General features: G+C 40.8%; 1 protein-coding gene across 2 annotated transcripts in view; it reads left to right on the plus strand.

Annotated features, from left to right (window-relative positions):
- sema4d (sema domain, immunoglobulin domain (Ig), transmembrane domain (TM) and short cytoplasmic domain, (semaphorin) 4D) overlaps positions 1-3388 on the plus strand; it is a 41124-nt gene extending 37736 nt beyond the window's left edge. The window contains exons 14-17 of one of the 2 annotated variants that reach the window (XM_073478243.1): positions 301-413; positions 780-952; positions 1181-1227; positions 1821-3388. In XM_073478243.1, coding sequence (XP_073334344.1) covers positions 301-413; positions 780-952; positions 1181-1227; positions 1821-2830 — 1343 coding nt within the window. In that variant the 3' untranslated portion in view covers positions 2831-3388. The remainder of the gene's footprint in view (positions 1-300; positions 414-779; positions 953-1180; positions 1228-1820) is intronic. The other variant, XM_073478242.1, reaches the window with a different exon arrangement.
- Positions 3389-12364: the final 8976 nt, after the last annotated feature.

Genomic DNA, 12364 nt, shown 5'->3' on the forward strand with positions numbered 1-12364 from the left:
TATCAAGTTTATTAGCTCCTGATGCTAATCTAAGGCTTAATTTCAGTCTAATATTTACAGTATTTTGTCTAGTATTTATTGATATGTATTATTCAATAGCTCTGCATTAGGATAAAGCTTCCTGCATCAAAACTATTCTATAATGTGTTTCATTTTATTTTAAGAAATTATGAAAGTTGACAATCTGTAAAATATTGTAACAAGAAAAAGTCGATAGATAAAAAAATGACTATTCAAGTGAAAAAAAAAAGTTTAATATCTGGCTTCTTCTTTGACTGAATGATGTTTTCTTGCCTTTAGATAAGGGAGTCCTGCACAAGTCAGTGGTGTTTGAAGGAGATGTGCACATTGTGGAGGAGATTCAGCTCCTGAAGAACTCCGAGTCCATCAAGAACCTGCTGTTGTCCTCTGAGGTCAGTTATACTACACTCATTTTCTGTTTATACAGCTGTGTGAAACCAAAAAACCTGCAAGTATTGTGTGTGTGTTTGCACGTTTCTCTGAAGTGCTGTGAAAAGCTCACAAAAGGAAGTTGCCAAGAAGATGGCACACACAGCAAAACCACCACTTCTCTATATCGGAAGAGGCTGCATGTTCATCTTTACTGTGGTGTGTGTTTGTGTTTGTCTGCAGGCACACACTTACAACTTTTGCAGCCAGCAAATGTTGCTGAATTGTGATTTGCAGACTTTTCCGGGTTGTAGTTGAGGGTTCAAAATCCCAAAGTGATCGAAAAGTTGTATTTTTATGTAAAAATTTGTCTTTCCTTGTGCTTCCAGACTCGATCCCTGTACGCTGGTTCAGACTCAGGTGTAGTCCAGTCACCCACAGCCTTCTGTGGCAGGTATCTGTCCTGTGATGACTGTGTCTTGGCTCGAGACCCGTACTGCGCCTGGGACCCTCATGCTGCAGCCTGTGTCAATATCTTTGATGTCCCCAGTCAGCGGCACAGGTAACTTACCATCACGCTGTTCACTCTCTATCCCTCTAATCTTTATTCTACATACCGGTACTCCAGTCATGCATTATTACACTGATTAACAAAAGATGTCTAGAGACATTTTTACTGATAGTCCATCCAGTCTGACCTGCTTTACTGTCTCAGATGGTATATTTCTTCACTACACAGTGTGCGTGTATTTTAGATCCTCATGAAAATAACTCCTTGTTGTTTTTTCAGGAGGCTGATCCAGAGCCTGAATGGTGACGCAGACAAGTGTCCTTCAGGTAGGGTGAAACATGCTCGCACACACAGCCTGAGCAAAGGCAGTGAGAGTAAAAAGTGTTTACTCTCTTTCTGACTGACTGGAAATGAGGGCTGCAACCAACGATTATTTTCATTATTAATCTGTCAGTTATTTCCACGATCAATCATTGAGTTTACAAAATGTAAAAAAAAAAACTACCAACCAACAGTCCAGTTTATTCCAATATTTGATGATCTGCTGTTCGTATGTACTGTAGCATATAGCAGCACAGGCTTTTACTGACCTCGTGTGGAAACGACTGTGCTACACACGTTTTACCGGAGCCTGGTAATAATAACGCAATTCTATCAAGGACTGTTATTTATTTAATTATAAAGATGCTGGTGTTAGATACTGTGTTTTTGTAATCATGGCTGCATTTTACATCTTTTGTCAGTACGGCCCAGTAATAGATGAAGGGCTTGGTGATATAATATTGCAATATTTTTAGTGCTATAGTGCCATACAGCCCTCCATCAATATAAGCGATGTTGTATGATTGTCCTAAACATCTCTGTAGAACTGACTCGTCCTGCCCAAAAGTCATTACTCTCTCTCTGTCTTGCCTCTCAGTGTCAGCCCGCTCTCTGAAAGACTACCAGAGTGTGACAGTGAAGCCAGGGAGCTCTGCTGAGCTGCCATGCCTGGTTCACTCCAACCTCGCCCAGGTGATGTGGAAATCCAACGGCTCGGTTCTCACCGAGGCCTCCCGCTTCCACCTCATCGGAGAAAGTGGTCTCCTGATTTACAGCGTGGCTCCGGAGGATCAAGGTCACTACGAGTGCTGGTCAGTGGAATGGGCCCCTGCCGCTGGGAAGAACTTCACCCGCTTGCTGGCTGCTTACATCCTGACTCTGGATCTCCCGCCCAGACCCCCGCAGCAGGCAGGACACGTGACCACCGCCACCCTCGGCAGCCAGGACACATCTAGCACAAACGCAGTTGAAGGTAATGGTAAGACAGACAGAGCCCCACTAACTTCGGCCCTGGCCCCTCCCAGCTTCACAGCCACAGTCCAACTCACCTCCCCACCCCAGACTGACTCATCACTAACCCCGCCCCCCAGCAGCACAGTCAAGTTCCAGCCAAAGCAGCTCCCCTCCAGCTCCAAAGCTCCCCACCCGGACAGCCGGGACCCAGCAGCTGAGTATTTACAGCACAACAACAGCATCGCCCTCCTCTTCCTCTTCCTCCTGTTTTTCCTCCTCTTTCTGGCTGCGCTGGCGTACAACTGCTACATGCAGTATCTCCCGGCACCCTGCCTGAGGCTGCGAGCTGCTCTGGTTGGCAGTCACAAGAGCGCCCATCAGCCTGAGTACCGGGCCTGTGAGGCAGGTCTGATGGAAGCATCTGCAACCGATAAAATAAACATGACTGAGCAACCCACGCAGAACGGCAGCCAAACCACTCAGAACCTGCGGGCGCTCCGTGACACGGGGTATGAGACCGAGCCGGAGTGTGGCAACGGTCAGATCCCGTCTCACAGCTTTGGAGACGACAGCCCCTCCAAGGAGAAACCCTTCGACGTGGACTGCGACTCTCAGTCCATCCAGTTTGCTGATGCAGATGAACCTTACTGCTAGCCAGAAGCTTCTGTTCTTGAGCATAGAGACTGTTTTTTTTTTTTTTTAGGGGATCACGCTCTTGCTGCATCTTCCTTACAAGTCGAAGTATTTTCCTGTACAGCATCACATGAAGGTTAATGATAATGAGGCTTAAGTCAGGCGCCTCGCTGGCCTGTTAAGATCTGACTCCTGTCTGATTTAGGACTTGTGATTAAGCAAAAACTGTATTCATGGAAGCTGCACCCTCCAGCAAGAAAAGCTATGTCTTAAATTCCAAATTGGAAACATAGTTTACCAAATTGGTAAGTTACCGTGATGTTTTCCAAATTGGAGTCATGTTTTTGTACAGACTGGATGAGAAATAATCTCCTGAAGCTTTTTCCTTTCGCTTTTTTTTTTTTCCTCTCTCTCGAAGCAATGTGTAGGCTATTGTTGGACTTGGGTAAATGCTTCAACGTTATTCAGTAATTTCTCAGGGAAGATTTGCTCTGTGCATCATAGCCTGGCTTTGTTGTACAGCGTTGCCATCTGCGGCGCCTGGTATGTGGGCCTTTAATCTCACCCAGGGTTTGAAGGTCGGCAAAAAAAAAAAGAAAAACAAGTGGACAAGAGACGACTTGTGTGTTAGAAAAATGCTGGATTAATTCAAACCACCGTCTTGTGAAGCGTCGTCACGAGTGACAGTGTTGAGTTTGTCTGTATTTTATGTTTTTTGCTCCCTGTGAAGTCGACATTCCTACACGGTCCTGTGTATTAACCTCTACTAGTCTGTTAATAACTTAAATGTGTTCAGTATGACATGATGCTTGATATCAATCATCACTTGAGCCCTGGAAACAATCTGAAGTTTTTGGTTTTTTTTAGTAATTATTTTTAATTAAACCTTCAGTTTTAGAGTTATTATTTAAAATGAGTCACATCTGTGGTATTATCATTTTGTCGATGGTGTAAGTAGTTTTGATCTTCATTTCTTTTTATTTTATTTATTGCAGCTGATTTTGTTTTTAGATCCAAACTCTCACTCATTTACTCTCTTCTGCATGTCAACCCCTGGGTTAGACTTCATGTTTTCCTCAATACTCTCTCTTTCTCATCACTCCCTCTCCCTCACAGCCTCCTCTCCTGTCGACACTTCATCTTCCCTGTCCTCCTCTGGAAGTAGCACTCCCTCTGCCTTCCCTTCCACCTCTTCCTCTTCCTCCTCTTCTTCCACCTCCTCCTCCACTTCCACCAAGCCCCACAATGTGGAGAACCGGGAGGCAGAGGTTAGACTGCTGCCTCCTCTCCTGAAGGACCAGGCCTGGGGGGTTCACGCCCAGGAGGCCTTCCTGCTCTTCTGCCTGGCCTTGGGTGAGTGGTGCCTGTGACATTGAATCAGCTCACGCCCCTCTGAACCAAACCTTTCCTCTTGCTTGGCTTGGCCATCTTATTCCTCTCCTGTTTTTTTTTAACCCTCCTCATTCTCTCGTCTGTCTTGCATGTTACTGTTCCCTAAACATGAACTAACCAGGAGTGTGTGCGTGTACTTCTGGATTTGTTTAAAACAAGCCTGCCCTTTGCTTTAAGGTGTCTGACTCGTGGAGAACTGCTCATCTCCATTTTTAGGTGTCTCGTAAGATACTCGCAGAATGAAAGAGTGAATGTTTAAAAAGAAAAAAAGCTGTCGGTGATCTTTCATAGCTCTCAATTCTGTGTCAATGAAAGGTACAGTTCTGTGTATATTATTGTGTAACAGCAGTCCGATGTGAAACATGTAAAAATGTAGAAGTGGATCCTTTTTTTCATCCAGGGTGTTGAGAATCTCTCCTTAGAACAAATTATAGTATGCTCAAATGTCTTACATCTCAGCACGTTATCTGGATCTTTTTTGTGCCTGTAAACAAGTGTAAATATATTTGTATATAACTGGAAGAAGACCTTTTGAAGATGTACATAAATCTAGGGGGACGTTTTGGGACTACTGCTCTTGGTAGGGAGGCTAAATAAATCTTGTTCAAATGTTTTCAACACTGGTTTGTTTTCTTAAGTTTTTTTACTTTTGTATTTTCCAACAATGTCGACTCATGAGTGAGGCTAACGGGCAAAAAGTGCTACAGAAAACTACCGTATGTGGTTGACAGATGAGGTTCCTGTTACGGCAACTTTTTTGTCACATCATCCCACATGTTTAGGAATACACACAGTACACCCGTATTTGTTGCTATTACTATGATTTGATTTGATTTAACCAAATGCAGTGTTGTAAAAAGTACCCCAAAGTCATACTTGAGTAAAAAGTAAGGCTCTCACGTTAAGATATTACTTTAGTCAACAATTTCACTAGCACTTGGGTTAAAGTCTAAAGCATGTTATATTAAATATACTAAAGTATCAAAAATAATTGTCTGGAAATCTATTTTAAAGTACAAGAAAAAGTAGATCATATACAGTGTATATATATTTACGTATGAATATACTGTATACTAAAGGTTCACCGAGCGCTGGATCTGATATTCAGCATTTTAATGATTATCAGAATCATTGTTTTATCTGACTGTCAATAAAATAAATAGATTTTAAAATGTGTTACTTGGGGTCTGACACAGCCTGCAATCTTCAAAGTAATGAGTAACTAAAGTAATGGAGTAAAAGTACAACATTTGCCTCCAAAATATTGTGGAGTGGAAGAATAAAGTAGCAGAAAATGGAAATACTCAATTACAAGTACCTCAAAGTTGTACTTTAGTACTTAAGTAAATGAACTTGCATGCAAAATGCTTTTATTTGAGGTGTTTAAAGAGAAGAAACTCACATTTTTGTGCATGTGCTTAACATAAGGTGCAATATTTTCAGTGTGACTGTGAAGTAATCAAAAGTATTCAGATTACTTTACAAATGTTTGTAGTCAAATAGCCCTGTCTACCAAAAGGCAAGTATTCCCATTTCATGTCCAGTGTGTCTGTGTGGCGTGTCCGTGTGTCGACCGTCCGAGGTCAAACCTGAATTCTGTCCCTCAGGTCCCAGTGATGTCCACATTCACTGGCTAATAAATGGGCACACTCTGGACACCCCCATAATGGAGTACCGCCGGCCGCTGGGTCAGAGGGAGGTACTAGTGAGCAGCTGGCTCAAAGAGGGGCCTCTGATCAAGGACGCCCGTTACCACTGTGTCGCTGAGGCCAGCACAGGAAATGACATGTCTGAGGTGGACGTCCACCTCACTATCGGAGGTACTAGGACCCGGCGTTGTTGGGCTGGTTAGGGAGTGACACTGCCATCACTTTATTAGTCCAGAGATGAGCATTGGTGGTGCTTTCTGTCCATAAAAGCTGTTGTTATTTGACAGATGAGGAGAGCATTCCATCCAGGGATTTGAACCAATGGAGAGGTGCGCTCACAGAGCATGAGCAGCTGCTCAAAAGATGGGAAAAGGCCTGGGTAGGTCTGTGTTCTTGCATGTGAGTGTATGTTGTCCAATTAAAGTTGCTGTGCAGTAGCCAGGGTGGACTCGCATCATGTGCACCAGTTTGAACCTCATCTGCATGTTTGGCTTTAGGTGAGTGGTTTGAACTCTCTGCTTTGGGTTTTTTCTTCTGAGGAGCTGTAAAGAAGTGCAAAGTCCAGATTTATTGGGGCAATGAGAAACAATCAGGGACAGAAATCTGAAGCTAGCTTTGGTTTATTTAACTAAATTACCATCTGCTCCTGCAGCTTTTTTGTTAACTAATTTTAGCCCTCACATTTAACTTCATTACCTTTAACTTCATTTTCTGTTCCACATGAACTATAAACTACATTCAGCTGATGGTGTTGCAGATAACAAAACACTTTAAAACAGACCCATGCGCAAATGACAGTCGGTGAGCCAAATGCGGCCGTCTGATCATTTTGTGAGTCGGCATATTATCCTGTTCACTAGTTACATCTGCTTTTATGGAGGCCTTTTTCCCAGCAGTAACACTGCAGGGGACTCCATCATTAAAGGATCATCTACCTGTGGCCTAAGTTTGAATAAAATTTACATAAAAGCTAAGACAAAGTCTCTTTCTTAAGCTTGAATGCATATTTATTACCTGTATGTGCAATATTTGCCAAGAAAAACACGCAAGCCTCCTTACTGCAAAACAGTTTCCAAATGGTTAAAGGTGCAATACGTAAGAATTAGTCACCTTGAATTTAAACTCACAACAAGTAGGGGGCAGCATATCACCCCTAGAGTAACTGCTAACTGCTGCTAGCTCTATTGTTTTTATACATCCACGACTGTAGCGACTGTTAGCGCAGTTAGCCGTGCAGCTTGCAGGGAGTGTTGGTGTTAAGACCACCAGCACAGGAGCTTTGCACCTTTAACTAGCTCAACTTTAGTAGTTTATCATTAGTTTTTAGTTTTATCATAGTTTAATCTCTATTACTAACGTTTAAAGAATTAGCATTTCCTTGAACGCCCTCCTCTACTTGCACAGTACAACTCTACATTTCCCTCCACAGGAAAGCTGTGACGGCCACTGAGCTCTGTGAAGATGTCATGAGCTTCATTGTGGCGACTGAGTCTGGTTGTGAACATGGTCCTCAGCCCTGGTGGAGCGCACCTTTGGCACTGAAACTGAATCATAGACAGATGGGATACAATGTGGCAGCATTACTTCTTCTCACAGGAGTATGATGGACCATGCAGCCAAGAATTCACAACACCTGCCTTCTGCAGGGGCTCACCTGGTTGTGACGACGGTGTTGGGACTCCTTCCAGAACCGGCGAGGAGATGAAGCTCGTTTCTATTTTTACTGATGAGAATGAACGTCCTGAGAGCAGTGCTTGTATGGAACAATAAAACTGATGGTATATGAGGAGCAGGGTTTAGTTTTTGTAAGGGATGGAGAATCTGTGGCAGCTCAGGCCTGTTTATAGTTTGGTTTATTTGCACCCTCAGTGCCTTTTTCCAAAGCCTCAGTACGGTCCCTCAAAGCTATCTTGCAGTTTGACATTTTCACTTGAGATTACAGTGTCTTTAATGTTTATTTTTTTCCTTCTAGAGAGTCAAATCCCACGCTTCAATGGAGTATGTAACTCTGGGAAGTAGGATTCTTTTCAGCCACAGTATACCTCTTAGGCCTGACATTAAGCAAGATTTAATCGCTAAAAGTGAGATTTAAATAAAAACCCCTGCATTCAAAATGCCAAAGATGGCTCAGGTTAGATCATTGTTGATTTCTGTTCACATAAAACCTGTGACGACATATTTGCCTTTGTAGCAGAAATAAATGGAGCTTGTTTTATCTGTTGCTCACACTTCAATGCATCACTTTGTTTTTCTGCAATGTTTGAATTAAACATGTTTGTCACTTTTGATATCAGATGATTGACCCATATATATAAGCAGGTTCTCACTCCTGCAGAATCGGACTACTACAGTGCCTCGGTGACATGTCAGCCTTTTTTCCACAGGAACACTTTCTACCATCTGAATTATTAACCGACCTTCACCGTGCATTTCTCCTCAGAAGCCAGTTATGACATTTTCAGAGGATACATCAATATCCTTGACTGAATGCTTTGTTCTTAAGGTTGTAGACCAAATGTTGAGAATGCTTACACCTCACAGATTTAGACAGATGGGCATTTGATAACAACATATCTAGGAGAAATTTAGACATTTAATGTGTAGCAACTGAAGAAAAAACATCAACTCTCCACTGAAATGCTTTCATATTGTTCATGGTGCATCTACCACAACTGGAGCGATAACACCATCTTGTGACCAAGTAAGGGATCACAAGCGGAAAAAAGGAAGAAAACATGACTCAGGTGCCACAGCAACAAAGTTATCTAAACACTGTGACTTAAATCAAGCATTTTTTCTCAGTTGTCATTCTCTGATACTTATTTGAAAGTCTTTCCCCACACAGTAACAATAAACACAAGACATGTAGATTTTTAGTTATCACAAATAAGCAACATCAGTTTCAGCATCATCCAGAACATCAGCTCAAGTTGCTGATTTTGGCATGAAGTCACAAGACTTTGAAATGTGTGTAGTGTACTCAAACTTATGCAAACCCTTGTTACATATTGGTTAAACATAGATTAGTAACAGAAATATCCTATTGGTTGAATTCAGGCACATTGGATGTAGTCTTGTTTGACAACGGCAGATGCAGTGCAGACAAATCATATAAATTGAGCTCTTTGGCAGAGAAAGTACAGCTGATGACACTTGGATTGTGTCAGTGCTTCAGTAGAGGTCTTCTGAAGAGAGGACAATGCAATGCAATACAAATTACTCCATCGCCCCATTTAGGAACATGGTCATCATTTCTTAATTTTGGCACAATGAGGCTTTAAGTACAAATGAGCAGTGCATTTTGCATTTTGAGGACAAGTGAGCATCCTGATGTTAATGTGTTTTTAATGGACCCCATGAAGAGTTAATACAACAGACTGTACCTGGATCAACATGTCTGGTGATTTCATAAATAAATAATAGATTAGATAAATGAATTAGATAAATAAATAAAAGATTATCCATTGTTATTGGTGATGCTGCTTAATGGATTGTCTTGGCAAGGAATAAGTGCTCAATAATTCAAATTTTAACTTGAGTAAACATACTTTGTAACCTTCAATCACTGGTCACTGCTTTAAATCCTTTTATCTTCAAGATGTGGACTCGTGGTTCTTGCCACGGGTTCGAGTCCAGCGTGGGGCGGTTAGCAACAATCAGCTATTAAAGTCTTTTCTCTTGTAAAACCGAAACATTATGTTTGAAATCACTTCTGATGAAACATAAATGTGATCTTGGTGTCGCTTGTCGGAGTACATTACCGTGTGAGACTTTTACTTCGTGTAATTGTGTCGCTTCGGGGCGTTAATGGCTCATTACTGCCCCCTGCTGTCCAGAGGCGGGGAGCACCAACCTACTGTACGTGACTGTCTGTTGGGTGATTTTCCTCTAAAACTAACTACAAGTACCTCAACAAACGTCGACCAGCGACACTAAGGTGAGATTTTTAATTTATCGGAAGTATTTTTCTGTTTTGCAAAAGAAAAAGACGAAAACGACAGCAAAACTCAAACAGGATGACTGTTAGCTAGCTTCCATTGTTGCCTTAAGCATATTAGCTAGACTTTATTAGCTATTTCTTCACCTGTATTCATAGTTGTCGTCGTTGTACCTGTCCGAATAGTTTATTTGGTTATGAGACATATTTTAACATAAACTCCAGTTATTCAGAAAACGTTTACAACAGACTGATGTTTTTAAAGTGACAGCAGCACATGTTGTTTTACCCTCCAGGTGTAAAATCACAGGTGAGTGATCATGTTAACAATGGTCTCGTTTCACCATTTCATGTCATGTTAATCTCATGTGTTTAAGAGTTTTAAGGTTATTCTTTTTCAGAATTTTTTTTTTAATGAAAAGGAGAAAAATATGTATTTCCTCGGGTTTTAGTGTGAAAGTACAGAAGTAATGTGGTACGGAAGCCCTAAAGGGCCACGGAAATCATACATTTTATTTCCTCCGTTTTCCGTGATAACGAGTTAATTTCATTTGTTTTCTCGAGATCTCGAGTTATTATCTCGAAATAACAACTGCCGTTTTCCCGAGATAATGGGATAATTTTCTCGAGATCTCGAGATAACGAAACTTTGTTTTCCCGAGATAACGCTATAATTAATTCGAGATCTCGAGATAATGACTGTGATATGATAGGCCTGAGATTATGGAGACGTAAATGAAATGTATGAATGCATGGCCCTTTAGGGCTTCCGTACTAAAGGGCCATGCATTCATACATTTTATTTCGTCTGTTTTCCTGTGATAACGAGTTAATTTCATTTGTTTTCTCGAGATCTCGAGATAACGAAACTTTGTTTTCCCAAGATAACGATATAATTAATTCGAGATCTTAAGAAAACAAAACGATAGTGTAGTATATTAAATCATTGCAGGAAACATCATTCAGTGTAGCAATGTCAGAGGAGCAGGAGCATATCGATCACCGCGTCACATATCTTTTCAATCAAGGCCTGACACAGGCTGGAATAGCATTATGCCTTGCTATTACAGATAATATACACATTAGTGTGCGTAATCTAAAAAGACGGTTAGCAAGGCTTCAGCTATATCTCAGGCCTATCATATCACAGTCACTATCTCGAGATCTCTAATTAATTATATCGTTATCTCGGGAAAATAAAGTTTTGTTATCTCAAGATCTCGAGAAAATAGCCCATTATCTCGGGAAAACGGATGAAATTAACTCGTTATCACGGGAAAACGGAGGAAAACTGTATGAATGCATGGCCCTTTAGGGCTTCCTTACATAGACAATATTAGTGTTTTTAATAATAATATATTATTAATAACACTACCTAATATATATATACATACATACATACATACATACATACATACATATATACATATATATATGTGTATATATATATATATATATTTGTATATTTGTGGAATTAAGTTTCACTCATAAGCATTTGGCTAGCGGGTTTACATAAATGGCATATACAGAATAAGGTCACTGTGTATCACAGGCTACACACACACACACACACACACACACATATACACTCATGCATATACTGCATGATCCTCTTGTGCCTCCGCTGCTTCTGCTACCTTTTTAATGAACCATTCACAGAAAGCTCAAATGATGCCCCAGACATGAAGCTGCGGATATTATTGTCCACACAGGAAGTTCTTACATCACTCCGCTCTCTTCAAGTAGGCTATCAATATTGTTCCACCTTCGCCATTCATTTGATTGTGTTTCATTGAGCTTTTAAGAAACATGATGCACGATTGTATAACCGCAGGCAATAACGCTATTGAAATGTGGTCACACACTGACTAATATTAGGTCATGAATGTAGGACAGGAAAATTACACTGACTAGAAATTCCATTCAGTGTGAACGTAATGGTGTTGTGTAACTTTTATTTATATTTTCATCCAATCTAGAGGTCTGTCTGGTCCACATGACGTAAATGATATATGTAGGTCAACGATTTGTTGCCATCATTCCATAACTTGCAATAAAATTGTAGTCACCCAGAGTGAAGGAAGTAGATGGTTGGAAGTTAGATGGTCTGAGATCATGTCATTGTTGCAGCAACGGAGAAAATGAGTGGCGGCTAACAGGAGCAACAGACATACAGTATTTTGCCCCCATGTATTATATACTTTTTTTTTTTTTAGCTTTTTAACTCATTACAAACAAGTCGCTTTAAATGTGTTAGCCAATAAGCATTTGTAGTTTTGCTTCCTTCAATCGTATTTTAATAAAACTTTAGTATCTTCCGTATATCTGGTTCCTAACGTTGGATTTCCACCTGTACTATTGGCATGACTCAAAGGTTGTCAGTGTCAGTCAGTGAGTTGGTCCATCACTTAAGTCCAGTCTAAAAATGTGTCAAAAACCTTTGGATATGAAACGTGAAATTTTATACAGATATTTGTGCTCCTCTCAGGATGAATCAGTAAGATTTTCATGATCACCTGACTTTTCCTCTAGGACCACAGTAAGATTCACAGTTATGCTTTTTTGTCAAATATAATA

The sequence above is a fragment of the Pagrus major genome, chromosome 12 (assembly GCF_040436345.1).
Source record: "Pagrus major chromosome 12, Pma_NU_1.0".
NCBI lineage: Eukaryota > Metazoa > Chordata > Actinopteri > Spariformes > Sparidae > Pagrus > Pagrus major.